This window comes from Homarus americanus, unplaced genomic scaffold (genome assembly GCF_018991925.1).
Source record: "Homarus americanus isolate GMGI-L3 unplaced genomic scaffold, GMGI_Hamer_2.0 scaffold19318, whole genome shotgun sequence".
NCBI lineage: Eukaryota > Metazoa > Arthropoda > Malacostraca > Decapoda > Nephropidae > Homarus > Homarus americanus.
Genome location: NW_024732238.1, coordinates 2,407,060 through 2,433,157, shown reverse-complemented (window position 1 = coordinate 2,433,157; position 26,098 = coordinate 2,407,060). Strand labels below are relative to the sequence as shown.

General features: G+C 41.3%; 2 protein-coding genes across 8 annotated transcripts in view; one reads left to right on the top strand and one right to left on the bottom strand.

Annotated features, from left to right (window-relative positions):
- Positions 1-21,271, bottom strand: part of LOC121868297 (glutamate receptor ionotropic, delta-1-like) — a 27,930-nt gene extending 6,659 nt beyond the window's left edge. The window contains exons 1-6 of one of the 7 annotated variants that reach the window (XR_006089364.1): positions 20,781-21,260; positions 16,923-17,617; positions 16,469-16,671; positions 15,899-16,138; positions 15,477-15,632; positions 3,452-3,513 (exon numbers count right to left, since the gene is read on the bottom strand). Coding sequence is in view for 6 of the 7 variants with exons in the window: in XM_042368742.1 (XP_042224676.1) it covers positions 14,902-15,024; positions 15,477-15,632; positions 15,904-16,138; positions 16,469-16,671; positions 16,923-17,617; positions 20,781-20,823 (1,455 nt within the window). In the remaining variant the exon portion in view is untranslated. Of the gene's footprint in view, positions 1-3,451; positions 3,514-14,102; positions 15,025-15,476; positions 15,633-15,898; positions 16,139-16,468; positions 16,672-16,922; positions 17,618-20,780 lie in introns of those variants that run through there. The other 6 variants (XM_042368747.1, XM_042368746.1, XM_042368745.1 and 3 more) reach the window with 6 other exon arrangements.
- On the top strand, positions 21,057-26,098 carry LOC121868296 (carboxypeptidase Q-like). Its single transcript, XM_042368741.1, has 9 exons — positions 21,057-21,596; positions 22,441-22,550; positions 22,806-22,956; positions 23,145-23,394; positions 23,823-23,990; positions 24,627-24,745; positions 24,945-25,109; positions 25,296-25,359; positions 25,667-26,098. The coding sequence occupies exons 1-9, from the start codon at positions 21,195-21,197 to the stop codon at positions 25,849-25,851; spliced, it is 1,614 nt and encodes a 537-aa protein (XP_042224675.1). The 5' UTR covers positions 21,057-21,194; the 3' UTR covers positions 25,852-26,098.

Here is a 26,098-nt window from a genome sequence, read left to right as displayed (position 1 = left end):
TTCAGGCAAGTGTTAACAAGTGAGATAATTTGGTATCTTACCACAGCTAAGACAATATAGACAACACAGGTATACAGTTCACCATGTACAGTATATAGACAATGCAGCTACAGGTACTGTACCTTCTTTATCACTTAATCACTGGTTAAGGATCATCCCTCCCTACCATCCCTACAGCTAACTTCTGCAGGTGATGACTACCATCCCTGCAGCTAACTTCTGCAGGTGATGACTACCATCCTTACAGCTAACATCTCCAGGTGATGACTACCATCCCTGCAGCTAACTTCTGCAGGTGATGACTACCATCCTTACAGCTAACTTCTGCAGGTAATGGCTGCCATTTGAGAGTTAAGAATGTAATCCATCCTCATTTACTCAGTGAGCATTATAGAGAAACAGTCCTTAGTGCTCCTGACCTGCATCTGATAATGGCTGAACCACATCATCAAGGACAAAAGTAAGTAATAAAAAATGGCTTTGTTATAAACCATCAAGTGCCGTTGAGGACGTCTGTGTTGTGACCTTCTGAATACTGCCAAGTTAAACCTTTTAAGGAAGGTCTTCACTCCCTGGAGTAGTTTGTAACAGGTGGGTCAGACCTGCACAGTACCAGACTCACACCACCAACTTAACACCAAAATATTTATCATTGTCACCTCAGAGATCCACTACATCCTCAAACAATAATAATTCTTGGCTTTTCCACAATAAAGGCCAGAGGGAAGATGGAGTGGCAAGAGAAGGCCGCCTTATAGTTGTGTGTGATCAAGACTCAATCATCGGTGGCATGAATGTTGAAGCTCACTATAGCTGAATCAACATTAAATTAGGATTCACCTTTGTATAATTTAACGTAGCGACATCGTAATTACCAGTAATGAGCCGTTTGGGTAGTTGGTCTGTTAAAACTGTACAGTATGGGAGGAAACTGTAGTATTGTACCTGCAGAAAACCTGCCATGTTTGGTAGTGAGGGTAACATCTGTCCAGGCTGGGGAATGAACCCAGGACACAGTAGTGCACCACAAAAGATATACAACTCCTGATATATCTGAGAGACAATCACCAGTGTTTTGGTATAAAAACAATAAACAATATTTTCTTGGTTCTATATCACTAAAGTGGTCTAGTTGCTGAATATATTGGACATTTTCCTCCAAATATTTGTATTCCAGGTATTAATCACATGCATTGTCAACTGTCTATCATGGTTAGTACAGTAGTTCTGTCTACAATACATATAAGACAGATATACTGTAGACAGATGGACAGAAAGATGTAGAGAGATAGACTGAGAGATATACCATATTTCCCACCATATAAGACATATTCTTAACCTGACAAATGTCTCCATAATTCACCCTACATCATATATAACTGTATACATATACACCAGGCCAAACTGTGTTAAATTCTTATTTTTCAACTCGTAGTTTTGGGAAGATATACATATTTTTATTCACTTTTTTAGCAGTTACATGCACACACAATCTTTCTTAGACTTAGTCAAAAAATTATTATCAAAAGGTAAAAAAACACAATAAACTTTTATTACGTCGGCAGGAGTCAGCCCACGAGGGGGAGCACACCCGTCCCCCACCCCTTTAGTGAAACAGTTGTCAAATGACATGCAGTATTTTTTCCTTCCTCTTATTTATTATTATCATTTTTATTCGTTCCTCACATTTACGGGGGAATACATTAGCCCGCAGAGGGATAAAGACGCCACACTTGACCAGATTCAATGCCGTGGTTGTGTGAAATGGTTTGTAGAGTAAAAACCACAAATATCCGGAATCCCTGGATGGGAAATCCTCAGTTGGCGAGGGTCAACTGTACTGTACAGGTTATGGAACACATTGCAATTTTTCTCATTTAAATATTTGTTCCTTTTATGAAAGTTTAGTTTAGGTGAACTTTCTTGGGACTATAAACCTTCCATGCTATATCTGTGGTTGCCTTTAATATGGTGAGAAATACAATATAGTACAGGAGTAGAGATAGATAGATAGATAGATAGATAGATAGATAGATAGATAGATAGATAGATAGATAGATAGATAGATAGATAGATAGATAGATAAATAGATAGATAGCCTGAAAGTTAGACAGAATGATAGAACAAAATCATCACCATCCAAATCATACAGCCAGTTTCCACACCATCTCTTACAGTCAGTCTTGTCAGGTTCTAAGATCATTTCTTACAATCTCTCCCCATGTCATTCTTGGCCACCTACCACTGGCTCTCCCCCTCACCACATTTAGACTCATGCACCACTTAACGCAGCTGGTCTCATCCATTCTCCCCACACTCCTGATCTCGGTCTACTTATACGTAAATCTTGGCCGATACTCTCAATACCCAGCCGTCCTCTTAGCTCTGAACGGCGATTCTTATCTTTCAGCGTCACAGTACACATCCACCTCACCATTTTCACTTCAGCTCACTTAAGACTGCATATGTCATCCTTTTTACCTGCCCATGTTTCACGGATATATAACACCACATTTCTCACACCAGTTGTATACATTCTTCCTTTCATGTGATGGGAAAGTCCTCGTGCTGACAATAAAGACAACAGTTCCTTAAACTTCCTCCAGCCATTTCTGACTCTTGAAAATGAACAGCACCCCATCCAGCACTGATCATGTCACCCAGGCAGCAGAACTCATCCATGGCTCACAACACAGCAGCCTTCAGCACCCCCTCCAGCACTGATCATGTCACCCAGGCAGCAGAACTCATCCATGACTCACAACACAACAGCCTTCAGCACCCCCTCCAGCATTGATCATGTCACCCAGGCAGCAGAACTCATCCATGACACACAACACAACAGCCTTCAGCACCCCCTCCAGCACTGATCATGTCACCCAGGCAGCAGAACTCATCCATGACTCACAACACAACAGCCTTCAGCACCCCCTCCAGCACTGATCATGTCACCCAGGCAGCAGAACTCATCCACACAGTCCAGGGATAATCTTCAGTGTTGAGTTTCTTCAGTCTTGCTGTGGACACATACTTACCTGCACATACACAACACTTACAGTCAGCAACATCCTGCAGTCTGCCATCCACTCCACTGTACCTCTTGTTTACCCACCTTCCTCACTCACTGTACCTCTTGTGTACCCACCTTCCTCAGTCACTGTACCTCTTGTGTACCCACCTTCCTCACTCACTGTACCTCTTGTGTACCCACCTTCCTCACTCACTGTACCTCTTGTGTACCCACCTTCCTCACTCACTGTTAATATCTTTCTTACTGATAGCATAGACATAGATAAGGCAGATACTTGTATAGATAAAGACAGTCTGACAGTTGATATAGATACCAAACAGACAGACTGACTGACATAAGGGTATTGAAAGAATGGTAGAAAGATAAAGAGATAAAGATACTTAAAGATAGACAGTTAGACAGACAGACAGACAGACATACCTGTAACAGCAGTGTTTCCATGATCCAGTTGTTAATTTCTCAAGGGTTTAGGTGTTACTCATCTGTAACAAAAAAACAAAAACATTTAGTATACTCAACAGTTTATGATAAAAATAGGTCCATAAATTAATACAGGGGTAGTCACTCAGTACAGAAGTTGTTTGGTTTATGTCAACTTTCTTGGGACTGTAAACCTTGCATGCTTGACAAACTCTGTCATTTTTGCCTTAATATTCCTAGCTAAATTAGTGGTACATTAATACAGTAGTTTAGATAGATAGACAGGGGATATAGATAGATTGGGTGACAGACAGACATAGATGAAAATATAAACATAGATACTGACAGATAGATACCTGTAAGTTAAATAGATATATACAGTAGATACACTGTAGTATATATAGATTGACAGAGACAAATACTTGAGTAAATTTACATTTTCAACCAACATGGCTCACGAGTTGAGCAATTGTTTTTCCAAGGGTTTAGACCAGTAGCTCCCAAATACTGTGTGGGGTTGCAAGATGCAACATAAGGGGTCACACAGAGGTCATGGTGTCACTGGGGTTACCTGGGTCTTGCAGAGGTCAGATGTGATTTTTTCTTTTTAGCCAACTGAAGGACAAGGCTGACAGGAGCTGCGTCGTTAAGTCTGAACCATAAATTATGGTCAAGGGATTAATGCATTTACTCTCCTTGTCCTGATCACAACACAAGTTCCACACTCCTATATATACTGTATACCTTTTAACTGTTCTCAACTCAGTTCACTCGACTGTACTTCCCACAGATGAGCACAGAAAATGGCAGCAAATTTCAATGAGTTGCTTACTGAGTCTTTTGCACTCTCAATGTAAGAATTACAGACTGACAATGAGGCAAGGGTGAATTTTGACGTCTATAGTGACATAGCAAAGTTTGGGATCGAGCTGTCGACGTTCTGGTATAAACAATTATTACCATAACTGTATATCATCAAACTTCTACAGTAGAGTTGGGATATATCACGACTTTTTATAATATTGTTTTTATATCGCGACTACCAAAATTATCGACATTTTCCAATATAAAGCGATAAATTTATTTATTTCGCGAGGGAAATCGGGCAGGAAATATTTCAAATGTTCTGCCATGGCAAACAAATGCGCTACCTGTATTTGCTCACCAGAGGCGCCTTCGTGGCTGCTCACTCACGCATTCACGCTTACCCGCTCAGTCTTTCTGAGTGGGTGACGAGTAAGCAGCCGACTCTGTTACTGATTACAAATTCTAAGGTGAGTGTAAATGGGTTGCTAGTGACATGAAAAGTGAAGTGACGAGAATGGAAAGCTTTATGGAAAAGATTTAATACTGTAACTAATATTTTTGGTTTGTTCGTTTATGTAGGTGTGGGATTGTCAAGTGAGGGTGGCAGTGTGGTGTCTGCTGCCGAATCTGGCATTCCCGGGATGGTGCGTCAGCTGCCGAGTCTAGTGTTCCTTGATAATGATAGTGAAACAGCTTTATTGTTCCCGAGTCCAGTATTCATTTGTGCTTTAGATACTGGGATCAGCAGTGACATAAGCAAGTTTGCGGATGACACCAAAATAGAGCGGCAGATTAATTCAGGGCAGGATGCAAATGCATTACAGGAGGATCTAAATAAACTGCAGGGGTGGTCTAAAAAATGGCAAATGAAATTCAACACCAGCAAGGGGAGCATACTTAATATTGGAAGAACAAATACTGTCAATGTATACAGCCTTAACAACATCAACCTAGAGAAGTCGACTTGTGAAAGAGACCTAGGGGTACTTGTAAGCCCGGACCTACGGCCTAGAAAACAGTGCGTTAATGTTTGAAATAAGGCAAACAGAGTATTGGGTTTTATATCTAGAAGTGTAAGTAATAAGAGTGCAGAGGTCTTACTGCAACTATATCTTGCGCTAGTCAGGCCGCACCACGATTATGCGGTTCAGTTTTGGTGCCCTTATTATAGAATGGATATCAATTCACTAGAGTCAGTGCAGCGAAGAATGACGAAAATGATTCCGGAACTTACAAACCTTCCATATCAGGATAGGTTAAAGAAACTAAACTTGCATTCCCTAGAAAGACGAAGAGTGCGGGGAGATATGATAGAAGTATTTAAGTGGATGAAAGGAATCAATAAAGGGGATATAGATAAAGTTCTTAAAATATCCGAGCAGGATAGGACTCGTAGCAACGGGTTTAAGTTGGATAAGTTTAGGTTTAGGAGGGAGATAGGAAGGAACTGGTTCACAAATAGGGTGGTGGGCGAGTGGAACAAGCTTAGCAACTTTGTAGTAAGTGCTGGAATGCTGGAAAGTTTCAAAAGGAGGCTGGATAGATCCATGGATGATAGAGAGTGGTAGTAACTCTCGACAGGAGCTGCCATGCACAGGCCAACCGGCCTATTGCAGACTCCTTATTTTCTTATGTTCTTATGTTTTTATGTAAGCTTAGTCACTTTTACTGGCCTCCAGAACATAACCCTATTTTTCCCATTGATTACATGTAATTATATATCGAGGTTTAGTAAATAGCGAACATCATTGGATCCTTCTCACGATACATCCCGACCCAACTGTCCTTAGAGAATTGTGTGTTATGTTGCTTAACCTCATATATCCCCAGGTAAAGAAAATTAATGACGTACACAGTTGTAGTGTATGTTGTTTAACAACATAATTATACCCCCAGTTAACAGAAAATGTATTAAATGATAATGTGCACATATTACATTAATTATGACTGATAGAACGTTACAGAATGCGGTAAGGAATAAAGGCTGTTGCTGGTATTGCCCTGATTGCATATTCAAGGTGAAAGAGGCGATTGCAAGCCATTGGGGATCGAGTTCTCTAGGGACGAAAGTAGATGAAGCTGGATCCTTGCTGGTTGCCAAACTTGAACAAGCTGGGAAAGAGATCCATGCTAAGACTGAGGAAGTAGCAAATAGAATGGAGGTGGTAGTGAAGAGGAGTTATGCTCAGGCCTTAACAGGGCCACGGGAGGTAGAGGAGAGTGATGCAGGATCAGAACAGGTTCTACAGCAGCTAGGGACTCGGAAGAAGTGTGTCAAAGAGATGGCAACTAGCAAACCTACTGTTAGGGGAGAGGAGGAACAACGGAATGTTTCCAGCGCAGGAACAGTGTAATAGTTTATGGAGTCCCTGAGAGCCAGGCGGAGATGTAGTTTGAGAATATTTGTACAGAGGTTCTGAATATGCCATCCCCCCTCAGGATATGAGGAGACTAGGACAAAAGCAAGAGGACAAGCCTTGCCCCCTCAGGATCACACTAGTGAGAGAGGAGAAGAAATGGATCACACTAGTGAGAGAGGAGAAGAAATGGGAGGTTATTAGGCAGGCAAAAAACTTAGCAAGGAGTGAGGCATTTTGGAGTGTATTCATTCACCTAGATTGCAGGGTAATGCAGAGGGAACAGCACAGGAGGTCCTGCAGGGCTTGAAGCAGAAGAGGGAGGAGTCGAGGAGGAACGGGGAAAGGTGTACATGGGTTATATCCTGGGGAGGGTAGTAGAAGCAATTCTACCTCCCACCCAGGAGGAGGTACCAGCTCTACCTCCCACCCAGAGGGAGGCAAATGCCATGTAAACAATGACATTTCTAACCGAACAATGCAAAATACAGTGTACTTAGCAAATGCTGCAGCTTCTAAGAATGAAGGGGGGCCGAAGTTAATACCAAGAGCAGAGACGTTACCGAGAACAAACTCCGACTTGAATGTCATATACACTAATTCTGACACGTTCCTTGATAAGAGAGAGGGGTTTGAAACACTACTGAAGGTACACCATCCTGATATAGTAGATGTAGAACTGTTGTACAAGAACAGGAGAATCGACCCAGAGGAATGTGAGCGCCTCGGTTAACGAGATTTTGGTTAACGAGTTACCTTCCATAAGATTCTTAACTTCGGTTAACGAGCAATCCCTCGGTTAACGAGTTTTTTACGAGCCGACCTCAACATGTTTTCGCTTGCATTTGGCGGTCCACCAGCTGTAGTATTAGTTCGCCAATACAGTAATCGGTTCTAGGACTTAAATTCCTTACTATTTTAGTAAATATCAAGAAGTTTATACTATTCAATAATTTTAAAAGTTTTATATTAATTTTTTTAGTTATTTTAACAATTATTGAACATAATTGAAGTATAGGAAGCTAGTTTTTTGTGCACCATACAGCCTGTCAACACACCATATAGGCGTCAGTCTCTGTGTATTTTCAGTGGAGGTAACATCTTGCTTGAGACTCTCCAACTAAATGCTTTTTTTCTGTGTTTCCAAGCAAATTATTGGTCAATTTGAAATTTATTTTACATATTGACAATAAATAATGCAGTGCAGTGTTGATTTAAAGAAAATAATCTTGAATTACACCAAGAGATCTAAAATTTTATGGGTGAAATGGCACCATGGGGTGACTTCTCTTCCACCCCAATGCCTTCTCTTCTCCCTTCTCCTCCACCCCCATTCTAATTCCCATCATCATCAACCAGGAGCCTTCTACATGCACACCTCAAAGTAAGTGTACTTTACTACCTTTTTTGTTGATTTTAGGCAATTTTCGGTGAGCTGGAACCAATTACCCAAAAATCTATTGAAACAATGGTTTCGGTTAACGAGATTTTCGGTTAACGAGCAACCTTCTAGAACGAATTGTGCTCGTTAACAGAGGGACCACTGTATTTTATTGATTTGTTTTTACAGTTAAATACATGTAAAAATATGTCCGTATTTATTCTACGAAACTTTAAATTTAATGTAATGACTCAGGGTCGCACTGGATAGGCAACAGCACTAGATGGTGTCACACTGGAAAATGCTTGAGAACCCCTGATTTAGACAATTTTAAGACACTTTTCTTCTATGAAGTTTCCCTCGTAAATGACCTAAAATTACCTCACCTAACCTCCTAACCAGGGGCTCCATCCCCCTCCCCTGGATCCCCTTGTAGTGAGGTGAGTCATAAATTAGTTACTCCTGTAATTACAAGAATAAAATGGCATTTCTTTAGTTTGTGTATTATTATTATTACTCATTATTATCCTATTGTACTTCTGAGTGTTATATATTTCTAATTTGCATTATTAGAAGAGTTTTCACTATTTGGTTGCTGTACCAGGATTTAAGGGAAAGGTGTTCAATGTATGTCTAGAAGATAACGTTTTTGTTTGGGAGGGAAAAAGCAAGTGTGACGTCCAGGGAGTTTCTCTGTTTATTTTCATGTTACTGGTGAGTCAAGTTATTCAATCCATGTTTGTACTGTTTCAGAGTAACCCTAAGTATTAAGGGTTTTATGTGAAAGATGTAATGTTTAACTATCTAATCTTCCATGAAGATATGAGATATACTGTATTCCGAGTTTTCAGGGCTAAAGAACTTTTGTTGTGTAATGCATATTTACGGTTCTGTTTGTTGGTTGATGCTGTACTCACCCCTGGGTGACTTAACAGGGATTACATTAAGGAAGAAATAAAGGAAATGTGACTTGAGCGACCTTTTTCTTACCATTGTCTTTAGCTTTAGCTACCGTAACAAGGTAAACTTCCCCAAGTTACACTTGGTGGAGATGCGGGGTACAGTAGTCAACCCTCAAGTTCGTGCTCTATTACAGTACTTTATTAATAGAGCACAGACTTCACGGTAGACTGTCACATTTTTAATAAATTTGTTTCTGATTATTTGAAAGAGGATTTTCCAATTACTATTTATTTGTAGGTGTTTTGTGTGTGTGTCTACACACACACACACACACACACACACACACACACATTACCACTGTCACATTATAACAGATTGAAGCAGTCTTGGATCACATCTGCCACGGGAAGGTGTTCGTGGGGATGAAGAAGCTGCTGGGTCTGTTAGATACTATGAGGGTAATGAAGGGTGTCGAGTCGCGCAAGAGGGTTGCCTCCTTCGTCAACTTACTGGAGGACGAGGGCGTTTACACTCCAGAACTTTAGAGTTAAGTGTGAGCAACAAGTGTAAATATTATTGTGACTGTCTGAGGAGGAGATACTTGTAACAGATAACATGAGGAAGCCATAACAGACATGTTGAGGAAGTGATACAACAATGTGAAAATTATGCAAGAAAATATGTGAAAACCATGTCAAAAAAGAAAAATAGGTGAAAATTACACAGAAAAAATACAAACAATCTTTCTTCACTATAATCACAATTGATATCACTGTATGTCAGGACTTAGGAGGTCAATTTTAACCTGGATGTAACAGAATTTTATAATCCATCAAGAAAATGGTACAAAAACTTGGTAATTTACTGCTGTTTACTGTGCTGTTGGAGGCTCATAATATTAACATAATCTGGAGATTATATTAAAGAGATATTAGAACTGTTTAATAGAATTCATAAGTTCTGGAATAAAATATTGTTGTTGTATTATTTGATATACTGAGTTAAGTAAAATCTCAGGATATATTAGATAATTTGACTCAGTTTTTGTAACTTTCAAAGCTATTAGGAATCCTCATCAACTATCACTATATATAGCTATCAACACCATGTACCGTCAGTTACTGTGACGTATGATGGTGTGAACATTCGTCTCTTTCTCTAATTATTATTTATATAGATTATTTTTTGTAAGGCAATAATAATAATAATATGTGATTCATCAGTACACAATCATCTGTTTTTCACTAGTTTTGTAAGGAAATTCAAAGGTAGGCCATTAAGTAGAGAATAAAATATGATAAGAGGAAAGGATTGTGGAGAAATTATAGAGATGTTTGATGAGATATTATGTCGGTCGACTTGTGTGTTCATAATGGATAGGGAAATGGATGTTGGTTATGTTATGTCACATTTCAATAAACAAGTGTGGTCAGGTAATGGATGTTGGCTACATTAAGTCACTTTTCAACGAATATCTGACAGTTTGATCAGGAAAGATGAGAATCATGACTAATTAAACGTAGCCATAATGATATATAATGTAGACAAATAGCATATAGATACTGTTCAAACACATGAACACTATACCAATTAAAAGATAAATGGATAAAACTTAAAATAACATAATTTAACAATATCCCAAACCATATGAGGGAAAGGCTCTCAAAATATGGGTTAAATATAACTGTGGAAGGAAATAAATACATATGTAAGTTTCGTAACTCCCAAGCTGTTTATGAGAGCAGTATGCCGTGACTTGATCCAACTCATTTCACAGAGGAACGGCTCTGCATGACGTATATTTTAAATCCTAATACTCACAGAGTTATTTAAATATACAAGTTAATAATGTTATAACTTTTTCCAGAACGATTTCTTATCAAGGCTTACTTACTTAGAGGTTGTTGATCCGTACAAGTTGATGAATATTTACTTCTTGTTTGTTGACACGAGGAAAATTACTTCCGAGTTGTGAAGAGATACTCGAAGGTCACATAACGGAGAATAATTTATTGCAACTTAAGAAAAGAAAAAACAAAGATTTTAATTGTATACTACTATGTTAATTTATCAAGAGTTGTGGCAATTACTAAGTCTAATAAATCATATCATACCAGTGTAGTTACATACGTAGTTACAAATCTTCCATATAGTTTATTCTATTTGCATATGTACATTTTTTTATATATTTTTTTAGTTTAAAAGTTTATTTATTGTTACCATAGAGATCATTACTCGGAATGATAAAGGTGAGACTTGGTGTTGGTAAAGGAGATTGAACTTAATTGAACTGTTTCCTTTTACTACTTTAGGAAGACTTAAAAGGGATGAGCAGGAGTGATTCCGAGCCTTGATAACAATATATGTAAATATATTAATTTTGAGAGTTGTTATATACATATATATATATGTGAGTGTGTGTTTTTGTTTCATGTTCTACTCATTATTGTTATTCACCTCTGTGCTGGTCCAAGATTTACAAGTGTTTTAAAAGATATTGTAGTGGATTCCTCCCCAACAAACGCCGGGTGTTGCTGACTAGCCGACCCTCTTCGAATTCCCCAGCCTGCGCCTCTTGGTCAAGGTCGGCAACCAGCGCCGCCTGACAAAGCGGAGGTCAACTATGAAGCCATGCCTACCCCCGCTATATAATACCTCACGTGGCCGTGACCTACCTCTTTCTACCTACAGCCACCAGCAAGCAACACCTCCTCCTCCTCCTCCTCCTCCGCTCCTGTCTGGCGGCTCCAGTTCTCGCCGGCGACTATCGCCCGACAAGCTGCTGTGTTCTCCGCTGAGCACCCTCACCAACCAGCTCTCTCTACATCACGGTTGGACTCACGCTGCCACCCCCAGCACCAAGCTGCATTGTACATCCAATACAATATGTATACAGAGAGCACATTGTGAGTTTCCTTTCTCCATCCCATCCTAAGTGTGAACCAATAACTTATAACCCCACAAATAGTGACCTCTGGAGATTCGCACTCACACAGGATGGAGGAGAAACGGATCTGCTCCTTTTCCTGCCCCAAGCACCACGTCCTACCGACCCCACCTGTCCTGCCTCAGACGCCACCCCCGGCCCAGCAGTACCCCCTGCTACTGTCGTGGACCCTCCTCCTGATGCGACCCCTGCTCCTGACGCGGCCCCTGCTCCTGACGCGGATCCACACACCCCTCTTTTCTCCCTCAGGTACTCCCTGCTGCTGTCATGCACCCTGCTGCTGTCATGGACCCTCTTCCTGACACAGCCCCTGCTCCTGACGCGGACCCACACACCCCAGCAGGCGCTACTGAGGACTCTGTACCTGCCGCGAGAGAAGCACCACATTCCTCGCCTCCACAACCCTCCTCTCTCTCTTCTCCCACAGATCTCGTGTATCTAGACAAAGTGTCTCCCATAGCGGCCGGCTCATCCACGCCCTCGCCGTTTTGTCTCACATGTGGCATACAACCCTGCACACAAGTCTCCTACACCGCCTGGAGGGAAAGGGGAGTATTGTAGTGGATTCTTCCCCTACAAATGCCGGGTGTCGCTGACTAGCCGACCCTCTTCGAATTCCCCAGCCTGCGCCTCTTGGTCAAGGTCGGCAACCAGCGCCGCCTGACAAAGCGGAGGTCAACTATCAACCCACGCCTACCCCGGCTATATAAAACCTCACGTGGCCGTGACCTCTCTCTTTCTACCTACAGCCACCAGCAAGCAATACCTCCTCCTCCGCTCCTGCCTGGTGGCCCTCGCTCCCGCCGGCGACTATGCTGCCCTAAAGCTGCGTGTTCTCCTCTGGGCACCTTCACCAACCAGCTCTCTCTACATCAGCTTGGACTCACGCTGCCACCCCCCCGCACCAAGCTGCATTGTACATCCAATACAATATGTATACAGAGAGCACATTGTGAGTTTCCTTTCTCCATCCCATCCTGAGTGTGAACCAATATCTCATAACCCCACAATATCTAGTCTTTCAGTATGATGTGCAATTAAACATTATTTTATAGAGGCAGGTGGAAATAATTTTTTTCTTCATATATTGCATTTAAATTAAATGATTTAATGTATATTCTTTGGAAGTGTTACGCATAACAAGAAATTAAAATAGTAAAAAAATAACAGGGTGGTCCTCAGTATGGGTGTCCAAGCTGATTTAAATTAAAAGTTTGTTAGGCTGTCCGTACATAATTTTATATCGTTCAGTAGTTATCAGGAGTGCGACAGTAACACTAATGTCACCATACTATTGACCTGAGGAGTGCCCGTTGTAGTTATTGTGACCTAACTAACTTGACCTATAAGCAGCATAATTCATTCAGAGAAAATAATTTAATTTGTCTTTAAAATTACGTTCAGTTGTTCTTATGTTTTTTTTATATACATTAAACAAAATGGAAAAAAAAGACATTTCCTTCAACTGTTGTCTGGGCAGTGGTGGTGAGTGAGGTACATTACTGAAGCGCTCGCTGCCAATCTTTCATATCATTCCATCAAGGTTAAATATGTCATGAAAATCTTCTCTGGGGAAGACACCAGACACTACACGACCCCGCGTGATATAACAAACAGACTCAACCATCTTTGTAGGACCACCTTAAAAAAAAAATAACAATATTCACCTTAAACACGAAAAAAAAAATTACTGCTGTTCTGAATTTCAGTTGATCTGTATAACATGCAAATCAGCTTAGTCAATGTTCGCTTTAACGTACATGATGCGAAGCTGAAAACCTGTTTTGTTAAGAGGGTGCATGTCAACCCAGTATATGTTAAACGGGTTTACGTTAGCTGATGTACGTTAAGCGGATTTACATTTATGCTGATGTACGTACGTTAAGCGGACACTGGCTACACATAAATCAGTAGTTCCCTAAAAGTAACAGAATGATATTTGAAGAATTTACACCTAACAATATTGTGTCAGGTTCTTGATGGTGTACTTTGAAGACCTCTTACATAATTATTATGCAGTATGTCACTGGATAAAGCACATTGATAAGATGACATGGTGACATCGCGAGGGAGAAGACTTGGTTTAGAGTTAACAATGATATGTTAGTTTTATATTCTAGTGCTAATGATTTTTATATTGTAAAGTAACAGATTTCATTTAATATTGGTAATTTGAGAATTTGAGTTAAATTTATATGATAGTCATGATTTACGTATTCAAAGTTACATATTTGATTTGTAAGTGATATTTTTTAGTTTGTTTTATATGCTAGTTTTCACAAATGTATTCAGATTAACATATTTTACAGTACAAACTACAGACCAATGTATTAATTTCCATCATGATAATCTCCACATAATTATACTCTTTTGTTGCAAAGAGAAGTTACGGCTGTAAATTATCATTAATATGTGTCTTCGATAATTTTAGTTTTATATATAAAATAATTTGCTGATAATTACATAGAGATAAATTTTGTTTAAGATCAAATTATGGGATACGTTTTAGTGGCTATTCAGGACAAGAAAATGAAATTAGAAAAAAATAAAAAATATATATATAATAAAATGTGATTAGGCAATTCAAGTACGTTTTATTTTCCTTTGGTTGATTGGCAATTACGGTATAAGTTTATTGCTCATACTGTATACTGTTACTACACTGTTTTGATGATACATAAACTGTGGGGTGTGTTAGTCAAATATAACTACACTTTCAGTACACTGCCTTATAAATACAATAGCTGTGATGTTTTTTTTAATAATTACATTGTATATCAAGTGCCTTCATAACGTCAGTGGTGAAGTAGAGCTCAAGTAGTAGTAGTAGTAGAACAGCAATGGCGAAGTCCAGCAGAAGACAACAGAGAACTTTTGTCGTGGGGCAAAGCTGTCAAGTTAAGTAGAAGACGAATAGCTCGAAAAGGAGGATCAGTAGAGCAGCAGCAGTCAAGCTAAGCAGAAGACGAAGAGTTGTAAGAGGAGGATCAGTAGAGCAGCAGTCAAGCTAAGCAGAAGACGAAGAGTTTTAAGAGGAGGATCAGTAGAGCAGCAGTCAAGCTAAGCAGAAGACGAAAAGCTCTAAGAGGAGGATCAGTAGAGCAGCAACGAGACCTAGCAGATGCAGTAGGAAGGCACCCTGGAGGTGTTTGATACTCAGGGCCTGCATCGTGGACTCCTGCAGAGGGATGGAGACAAGCTGAAGGAAGGATCTTACCTACATTACACCTCTCCTATAATTAATTTTGCCTGAAAATTTCCAACAATGAATACTCATAGATATTTTAAGTAGGTAACACTAAGGTAACATTCTTCAGTAGGTAACTTTATTACTCAACAGGTAACACTACTACTAAACAGGTAACACTACTACTCAACAGGTAACACTACTCAGCAGGTAAAACTCAGGTAACACTACTACGCAGCAGGTAACACTATTCAAGAGGTAACACTACTATTTAACAAGTAACACTAGTCAACAGGGAACATTCCTTCTCAACAGGTAACACTACTAATCAACAGGTAACACTACTACTCAACAGGTAACACTACTACTCAACAGTTAACACTCAGATAACACTACTACTCAACAGGTAACTCAAGTAACACCCGTCAGAAGGTAACACTCACCTGGGTGTTCTTGAAGGTCTCAGACACGCGGGCAAAGTGTATGAGAAAGAACTTGTTAATAACCCCCGCTTCCCGGAGTCTGGTGAGGAGGGCGGACACCTTGGCTGAGTACGGGGTGTTCTTGGGCATGAACCAGGACATGTGACCCGGGTACACCTGTGACAAACACTTGTAATTAGGCTGGGCTGGGCTGCCTATAATATACCTCTAGTCACTTTACAGTGCATCTGAGGGTCACCTGACCTCACCTAACCTGACCTAACCTAACCTAAACTAACTTAACACTGTTGTAACCTAACCTAATCTAACGCCCGTGTGTGTGTGTGTGTGTCTATGTACGTTAGTGTACTGTATGTCTATGTACGTGCGTGTTTATGTGTCTCTATACGTGTGTGTGTGTGTGTGTGTGTGTTTGACCTAACCTGACCTGTTCCTTCATGAGGTAGGTGTCCTGGGTAACATTATACTGGATCTGGAGGTTCATGAGGTAGGAGTAGGTCTCTGTGAGGGCGTGAGTGCGGTTCAAGACGCCGTAGATAGCTGGGTCATACGCTTCCTCATACGGGTATAAATCCAACTTGTGACCCAACGTATACAGGTGGGGATCCGACGACTCCTTCAGCGCCTCTGGCAAGAAGCTCCCATAATCCTGCATTATGACCCTGAAGAAACAAAAACAAATATCTCTCATACAGTGAAAACTTTATTAGACGGATTATATGAAGAGAGAAGTCCGTTATATGTAAGCTTCACTATACAATATATACATTTGATAAAAATAAGGTAAATAGTGACTTACGCCCACGAGTGTGAACTTTTGAGACACATTTATTTATTTATTTATTTACTGTGTTTTCTCCTATAGTAAAGCAGCAAATGGTAGAGTTATGTTAATGGAGTTTATAGGGAGCTGAGACAGTACGTATTATTATCTCAGGGAAGTAACACAGTTCAAGGTATCAGGTAATGAGTTTACACGACCTAGTTCTCACCTGAGGTCTGAGGCAGCAAGATGGGCGACAGTCTCAATGCGGGTGGTGTAGACAGGGACAGTGAGGAAGGCGATGAGGTTACAGGTGTAGGCGGTGGTTAGGATGATACAGCCCAACCACCACCAGCCCAGCCACACCCGCTGCCACGCCCATCTCCCGTCACCGCCCAGATCAACCACCTGTCTCACCACGCCCGCACATACCTGGCACACAGACACACAGATAGACACAGATAAATTACATTTTAAGTCCGTATGATTTCAAATCAATGGTCTAAATGTCAAAAGGGAAAGTAACACAGAATTCAATTATTTATTTTCTTGTTTCACACCAACGTATCGTAAGTTATATAACATTCAGATCAAAGTATATATTATTTGTTTCCCGGACGCAGTGTTATGAAACAAAGTACAGGTAGGAAAGATTAACACTTGGTATAAATATTAACTCTTACCAAGATGATTTGCTGGATATGGTCGACGGTTCCCTCTGTCATATGACGCGGCATCAAAGCAGAGAACATACACGAGACGACCATGGTGGAGCAGACGATGATGAGCCACAAATTGGTAGTGAAGGAGTAGGTCAAGTTCTTCCACCGAGGTGCTGGCTCCGGGAGACGCGCCAGAAACCCGAAACCTTCAGCGTAGTATGGGTAGAGGGCGTCGAAGGCCTTCCAGCGGTTGTGGTTAAGAAGGAACCAGTTAAGGGCTAAGTCCTTACCATTGTATTTAAGGTCACCCAACATACCAGTCCAATTCCCATTCTCCAAGGCGCCCCAGTGTTGGTCTTGAGTCTCTCTTTGTACCTCGTAGGTGAAGTTGAGTTTGTGGGCGATAAGAGAAAGAGTGTCCAGACTGGAACCGATACAGCCATCACCACTCACGTAGATGATCGGGAAGTCATCACACCAGGAAGCGAGATACAACACCGCTCCCTGCAGGTCTGGGTAGCGATCAGGAAACAAGTCCACGACCGATGTGATGGTCTTGTTACTCCAGCTGCCCAGGGTAGCTCGGTGACCCTCTGGACTGAACGGGTAACTGGTGAACATGTAGAACACTTTGCTGATGTTCACGACATGCTGCTCGAACAACACCAAGTACCTTGATCGCTGGACCACCGCATGACTGACGACTTCCGTTGTATCTATGGAAGTGTTCATGGCGAGGAGAATTAAGAATGTAGGGTTCCAGACGTTAGATTCTGATAGGTAGTTCAGGAAATTGGTGGGGGAGGAAGAGAACAACATTACAGCCACGTAATTTTCTCCGCGAACATAACCACTCGGGTACTGGTCCATGCTGAAGTTTTCTTGGTTAGCTATCATGACCATCGAGGACGAAATGTGACTCAGGACTTGATTAAGGTTCACCTCGAAACCTGACTGACTGTCGTGTAAAAGGAAAATACTTCGACCTTGAAGTGGGCCAGAGACCAGATCGAGCAACAGTTCCTCTGGCTGGTAAACAGACCTTGAGGGTATTGGAGGAGTGGCAGCCGCTACCCACAACCACAGCAGGAGGGTGATAGAGAGGGCTGGAGCCTGTGAGACCATCCTGCCTTGAGTAAGGCCAGTGTGTCTCCGCCACTCGCCAAACCATAAATGAGCTCAGTCCTGTTCCTCGCACCATTACAGTAAAGCGATGTTCAAACCAATTTACCGAGATAAATTTACAAAGCCACTTATTCCCTTAATGTTAATAGCTGCCTTAATGTTTATTGTCGAGAGACATTAATATTTTTTCCCATGTTAAGAATTGTTCTTTATATATTATAAGCAATGAAATGCGGTAGTAATAACAATAAACAAACGCGCATCACAACACTAACGTATCTTACAACTCTCAGGAATGAAAAAAATATCTTATAAGCGATAAAAACATACAAATTTTTTAACATGTTTGTGATGTTTTCTCGGCCAAACACACCTTCATATTTACTAATCATCTTGGCCAGAATATATAATAAAGGTCATGTTATTTGTTTCTGTTTCTTATTGTACGTGTGGAAGATATCTAGGCTTATAATTTATTAAAACCCACTGACTTAGCGTAAATGACGAATTATTTTATATATATGTTGGGCTCAGAAAACGAAATACGACCACAACGCGTTGTGGTTGTTTTCAAAATAAACGCAAACGAAATTTTAAGTTTGGATTTTACCCTAACCTAACTCAATCCAAACTAACCTAACCCAGCCCAACCTAACCTAACCTAATATATATATATATATATATATATATATATATATATATATATATATATAATCAACACTTCAACCCGTCAGGATTCGAACCCACGGTCCACAAACCCATGACTGTGACTGGGGAACGCTACCTCTGGACCACCAGGATACTAAAAGCAGTCCTAGACTCTGTTATATTTCACACAAAGCCTGTTCAACGAGCTCATGGCGCCGTGAACCTCTAATGGGGACTACCCGTATCACGTAGGTGGTCAGAGTAACGTTTTACCAAATCCGACTTCGAAACACGAGGATCCATATATATTTCATTAGCCCAATAAAGCACGCGGACTTCTACATACAATCAACACCTCAACCCGCCAGGATTCGAACCCACAGCCCACGAGCCCATGACTGTGACCGGGGAACGCTACCTCTGGACCACCAGGATACTAAAAGCAGTCCTAGACTCTGTTATATTTCACACAAAGCCTGTTCAACGAGCTTATGGGGCCATGAACCTCTAATGGGGACTTCCCGTATCATGTAGGTGGTCAGAGTAATGTTTTACCAAATCCGGCTTCGGTAGGTAGCGTTCCCTGGTCACAGTCATGGGCTCATGGGCCGTGGGTTCGAATCCTGGCGGGTTGAGGTGTTGATTGTATGTAGAAGTCCGCGTGCTTTATTGGGCTAATGAAATATATATGGATCCTCGTGTTTCGAAGCCGGATTTGGTAAAACGTTACTCTGACCACCTACGTGATACGGGTAGTCCCCATTAGAGGTTCACGGCGCCATAAGCTCGTTGAACAGGCTTTGTGTGAAATATAACAGAGTCTAGGACTGCTTTTAGTATCCTGGAGCAAACACCGGGATAGTGACGTCACAGTGTAGGATTCCCGCTAATGCTAACGCAAGGACCAGTATCCAAATAGTTATATTAATTAGACACCTCAGCTTATTATTATTATTTTTATTATCAATGTTATCATAATAATAACACTACTACTACTACGACTACTATTATTAATAATAATAATAATAATAATAATAATAATAATAATAATAATAATAATAATAATAATAATAATAATAATAATATAATAATAATAATAATAAAGCAGTAAACCAGATAATGTTACAAGTGTGTTTGTGTAACACATGTGAGTTGCTGCGTCAACATCAACAAATGTCGCAGTTCCCACCAATTTTATATCTTCATAATCTTCTGGGTCACCTCAGAGTATAACCAAACAATGCCATCCCCAAGCTTGTGTTATCGGTAAGGTTACCACTACACAGCTTAGAGGTCATAACAACTTTTATTCAAATATCTTTGCAGAGCTGGCTTCCCTCCCTTATCCCATATTTATCCCTCCCTTGTTCATTGTCTCCATGACTCAGACACACTACGTTGCCTACAGGTCCTTATAAATTTTATTTTATAGTCTACTTTTATTTACTTTTTACTTTCATCCTCTTCGCGGTCAGTTACGTCTCTCATACGCACTGTGGCACAGTGGCAGATACTGGACATGCACTGGCTCCTGAATTTATCCGAAATTTCGAAATTTTCGGAACCTGCTCCAGTGTTGGTCAAGTCTGGCTTTGAATGAGCTTCACTCGGTGACGTCACAACGCTCTCCGGCAGATTGTCCCAAGAGTTCACAATTCTCAAAATTCTTTGCAGTGCTACTTTTTCTTGGATCTAACTTACAAAGAACATGGTATTGTTTTGGTGACGTGAGGTGACACAGGTGTTGCCATTACCATTTTATTTTTGTATCAAGTATTTTCTTGAGAAATCATATAACTCAATATAAATAAATAAAATTTCTATAAGCAGGTAGAAAACAACATAAAATCCCTTTTTTAAGAAAATTAAAATATGCTTATTGTTAATGTTCAGTCAGGCAGGTCTGATGGCCGCGGTGCGTTGTTGCTGTCGTATGATCCATGTTATTCTACACAAAAGCATTCGTCATGGCAAAATTAATTAATGAAGCCTTATATTATTTAGAAAGTTTTCTACGAGTATGTGAATAAAGAGAGTAAAGAAATAAAATATTTATGAAGGAACAATAGAGAAAAATAATTTTACATTCCTGTTTTGCTTGCTTACCTGAGAGGCCCTGGGGATTTTCTTGAGACTTATGCACACTCATTAATGCCTAGTGGGAAATGCATATTCCCCACTAGGCATTGAAATTGAAATGACCAGAGTGCCAAAAATTGCAAGTTTTCGGTCTTTTCACAATAAAATACACCTTTTAAGCCAAATAAAATTCTGAACATGACAGGACGACTTTTACCAGAACTGGTAGAAGCTCATAAGGATAAAAAAAAGTAAGGCTAAGTGGCACAATAGAGATAAGGCGCGACTATATAGCTACCTTCTGGTGAAAACAGTGCCAGAAGTTCTGGCATTGTTTTCACCAGCGACCAAGAGAGTCTTGGCACCCGAGTTGTCAGGAGTGTCCCGTCTGCAGAGTAGAGTGGTGAGTGAGTGAGTAGTCTCTCTCACAACCAACTCAAGATGGGGCAAGTAGCACTGTGCACTATTACTTTTACTTGTATCCTTTCCGCTTTGCTGTTCGTGTTATATTCAGTGGCACAGTGCCAAGGTGTTCACATCGTTCAACTTCCGAGCATCAACGACACTCGCCAGGGAGAAGAGTTAGTTGAGGAAGAGCAGCCAGTGACCAGCAGCTCTCCTTCGCAGCCAACGACCAGCTCTCCCCCGCAGCTAAAGGAACCAAAGAACATAACAACGACTGCGGCCCCAGACCAGTGTAACTTGCCTCCAGAGCTGGTAGATGAGATTAAGAGCTACCAGGATACCGTCGACCAGATCATCGAGTATGTGGTGCGCGGGGACTACAAGGGGAGGACATATGAGGTGTTGGCTGAGCTGGTAGACACCTTCGGGCCCCGCATGGTAAGTTCCCCCCGTACACACCGAGACTACGTACCAAGTTTGAAGTTCAGAATGTAAGAAGAATGTGTTTTGTCTTGCTATGCGTTTCGGTAACTTTTAACTGATCACCTGGAGATTTTTTCTCTAGATTATTTCACCTGATGATTAACCACACCAACGTTAACCTAATCAAGCCTAACTTAACAGATGATAATCTAACCTATTCTAACCTGTAAACTCTTGTAACGTGCCTTGTAATGTCTTTCTGTACTTATTGTTACAGTAAAGTAATTGACTTCAAATTAAACAAAAGATCACCATACGAGCTCTAACGGGAACCCAAACTTTTAATAAACTATCATCAACTGCTTCTGTCTCACCTCCCTTAACTGCTGTAACTACTCGCACTAGATCAACAACTTCACTATCTCAAGTCATCCTCTAACCTCATCCTCAAGGTTGACAGTGTATTCATTTCTTATCAAAACTGATAAGAAAATTTATATGTACAAGATTTATCGGTGCGCAGTTTCTTTAATAGTTATTTTATCTATAACTATGATAATTTTGACTAAAAGTTTCTCGATGATCATATTATATCTCATTTTCTGTAGTTATTAAGCATTACAGTATTTGCCTGCAGTGTGATACAGACGATGAAATAATGAAATACCACGTTATGTCACAGTATAAAGAAGTGAATACAGTTAAAATTGTGTGGATACATAAGAAAAATCCAATATTATATATAAATAATGACAAAACAAACCATAAATGTAAACAATATTATGAACATAACTGTATATAAGTACTTCGGCATATTTGACCTGTTGAGAAATAATCATGATAAATATGTACGTTACAGACTGGGTCAGGTCAGCTGGAAGCCGCCATTGACTGGATGCTGGAACTGTCTGAGGCTGAAGGTCTGGAGAACACTCACACTGAGGACGTGACTGCGCCTCACTGGGTCAGGTAACGTCATGATGGCTGGGTCATCTTAGGTCAGGAGACTTGGGAAATCATGGCAATGATGATTGAAGGAAGTCAGGTCAGGTCAGGGTATTTGTGGTAGATGAGGTTACTAGCAGGTTGTTTAACGTTTAAGTCAGTATTGTGTTTATGTAATGTTTATAATTCTCAATTTACATATATTTAAATACATGTATTCTACTAAATGACTGATGCACAAACACTTTACATGACCTAACATGAGCTGTACTGACTCAGGAACACAGAGTCAGCGTGGATGACTCAGCCACGCCTCCACCAGCTCAACATGTTGGGTTTGGGAGGTTCTGTCGGCACCCCGCCAGAGGGCATCAAGGCTGAGGTCCTCGTAGTGAAGGACTTTGACGATCTACAGAAACACGCTGACCAGGTAAGTGTGTTGGGCGGTGGTAGTGGGTGGAAGGTGGGCTTTGGTGGTGGTGATGGATGGGCGGTCGTGGTGGTTATGAGTGGTCTGCGTGAAGTGGACGGTGACGGTGGGTGGGAGATTAAAATGTCAGATAAAATATGCTGAGGTATGTAATTTTCAACTAATCCCACAGTTGTCGTGTTCCTCAGGCGGTGGGCAAGATTGTGGTCTTCAACCAGGAGTGGGTGTCATACGGGGTGTCGGTAAAGTACAGGTTCCTGGGAGCATCTAAGGCAGCTGAAGTAGGAGCTGTGGCTTCCCTCATCCGCTCCGCTGCGAGTTTCTCCATCAACTCCCCTCACACAGGCCAGCAGGAATACACTGACCCACAACACAAGATCCCCACAGCTTGCATCACGGTGGAAGACGCTGCTATGATGGACAGGATGCAGGCGAGAGGTGAGGCAAGAGGGAAGGGTCTGGTGGTGTTATCAACGTGTGAACACTATTTTAAGTCTTCTTTTGATGATATACTGTAGATAGAGCTTCTCTGTGAGTGTTAATGATGATGTAGTGTAATTTTGTGATTAATGAATACTTAAATTCATTATTAGGGATCATTTCAAGCTTAGCCCCAGCTTGTTTCACCGAAAGATTAGTTGCTCTAACACTACCTGGAGGTTAGGTTACATTAACGTTTGGTGATTAAGGCTAAGCTGCGGCTAATATACAGGTGATCCGTAATTAATAAGATTAACGGTGAAAAATATCATCCAGGTTAATGAGATCAAGGAATAATACTGTCTCTCGGTGAAGAGTGGTATAATGGGCGTGGTCTTGTGAGCAAGGTTTTGTGGGCGTGGTCTCATGGGTGCGGTCTTCTTCAGGTCAGAAGATAGAGGTGCATCTCACCATGGGCGCCGAGAGCTACCCAGACATCATCACCAGGAACACCATCACTGAGGTCCTTGGTCACCAAGCGCCTGACGAGGCCGTCGTCGTCTCCGGTCATCTGGACTCCTGGGATGTGGGCCAGGGGGCCATGGATGATGGAGGTGGGTGGGCTAGAGGACCATAGGTAACAAAAGTGGGTGGGCCAGGGGGCCATAGATGATGGAGGTGGGTGGGCTAGAGGACCATAGGTAACAAAAGTGGGTGGGCCAGGGGGCCATGGATGATGGAGGTGGGTGGGCTAGAGGACCATACGTAACAAAAGTTGGTGGGCCAGGGGCCATAGATGGTGGAGGTGGGTGGGCTAGAGGACCATAGGTAACAAAAGTGGGTGGGCCAGGGGGCCATGGATGATGGAGGTGGGTGGGCTAGAGGACCATAGGTAACAAAAGTGGGTGGGTCAAGTTGGTGGGCCAGGGGCCATAGATGGTGGAGGTGGGTGGGCTAGAGGACCATAGGTAACAAAAGTGGGTGGGCCAGGGGGCCATGGATGATGGAGGTGGGTGGGCTAGAGGACCATAGGTAACAAAAGTGGGTGGGTCAGTGGCCATGGATGATGGAGGTGAGTGCCAGTGGGCCATAGATTGTGGAGGTGAAATAATATGAAACATGTTACTAGTATTGGCTGGAGTCAGAGAGTGTTGTTGCAGAACAGGTGTTATGTTGGTACAGGTGTTATGTTGGTACAGGTGTTATGTTGGTACAGGTGTTATGTTGGTACAGGTGTTACATTGGTACAGGTGGCGCCATGATCTCGTGGAACTCAGCCGTGGTGCTTCAGCGGCTGGGACTGCGGCCACGACGGACCCTAAGAGCCATCTTGTGGGCGGCCGAGGAACAAGGCGGCTACGGTGGTGATGTACGCATGATCCAATTACCTGTACTTAATAACATATAAAATACGAAAACAAACAAATTAACCCGTTCAGACCTTAATTAATACATAGCCACTCATTAATCTGACTATGTAAACGGTAAAACGACTATTATCATCAACAATGTTGTTAAAAAGAGTATTGCTGTCTGTGTTTTCCTACACCCACCCGTTCCATTTACAGGCTTACCACAAAAACCATGTAAACGAGTCTGATAAGTTCCAGCTGATTATGGAATCAGACAGTGGCACATTTAACCCTCTTGGCCTGGGCTTCGATGGTACCCAGGAGGCCACTTGTATCATGGAGGAGGTGATGAAGCTGTTACACTCCATCAACGCTACTAAGGTGAGATATATATAGAGAGAGAGACGTAACCACTTACTCCTCCGTTGTACTTCAGTTCATTATCTACCTCTAGTCTTCCTTCACTTAACTACCTAAACACATCATTTATACAATATACAACCAAGTAGGATCCCCCATTATTTGTGTTAGAGATGTGGCGCTAAATTAGTCCTGTGTCTCCTGTAGGTGGTAAGAGAGAATGGCGGTGGACCAGACATTGAGGTGTGGGTAAATGATGGCGTCCCATTAGGTAAGATAAGTATTGAGTTTCTTGACTCAGGTGTTTTAACTTTGTTATAATTAACCTTAAATTAAATAAACGTCCGTGGCTGAGAAACTCATCCATGTAAGTCATTCACAACATATTCAGGCATTTCACCAAATTATGTCAGGATTTACTTGTTAATAAGTTATCTGAGAACTCACTAAACTAACTCATTAATTCACTAAACAAAGAAAGAGACACACTCGTCTAACTAACACAAGAGCATTACGATGAGTTAGCCACACGACACGCCATCTAATTAATGCACTGCGGTGGTCTCTCTCTGTGTCAGGTTCACTCTACAATGCCAATGAAAAATACTTCTGGTTTCATCACTCCAACGGTGACACCCTCAGCGTAGAGGACTCTGATGTACTGGATCACTGTCTTGCTGTCTGGACCTCAGTCGCTTATGTCACTGCCGACATGACTCAGAGGATCCCGCATGGTCCTTCCAACATAGATCCTTCATACTAGGTGTCAAAACTCAAAGATCCCACAATCACCCAGGCATCAGTGAGGCTACGATCCCCCTTACCTCCCTAGTTTAGATGAGTCCCTCTCTCGTATTAACCTTAGGGCCAACTAAACAAGTCATACAATAATATGCTTGGTATTGTACATCAGTCAGATAGTATCTCGGTGTATACCTAAAGTGTTTTATCTGTCCTTTTTGCATATGTGAAAGAAATCCTAAATATACAAATAAATTATAAAAAATCAA

What these genes read in the sequence shown, in the direction of transcription:
- LOC121868296 (XM_042368741.1), top strand. Translation starts at nt 21,195, where the DNA reads ATGGGGCAAGTAGCACTGTGCACTATTACTTTTACTTGTATCCTTTCC. An exon ending in ACACCTTCGGGCCCCGCATG is followed by an intron (nt 21,597 to 22,440) that starts GTAAGTTCCCCC and finishes TGTACGTTACAG; the next exon opens with ACTGGGTCAGGTCAGCTGGA. An exon ending in GGACAGGATGCAGGCGAGAG is followed by an intron (nt 23,395 to 23,822) that starts GTGAGGCAAGAG and finishes GGTCTTCTTCAG; the next exon opens with GTCAGAAGATAGAGGTGCAT.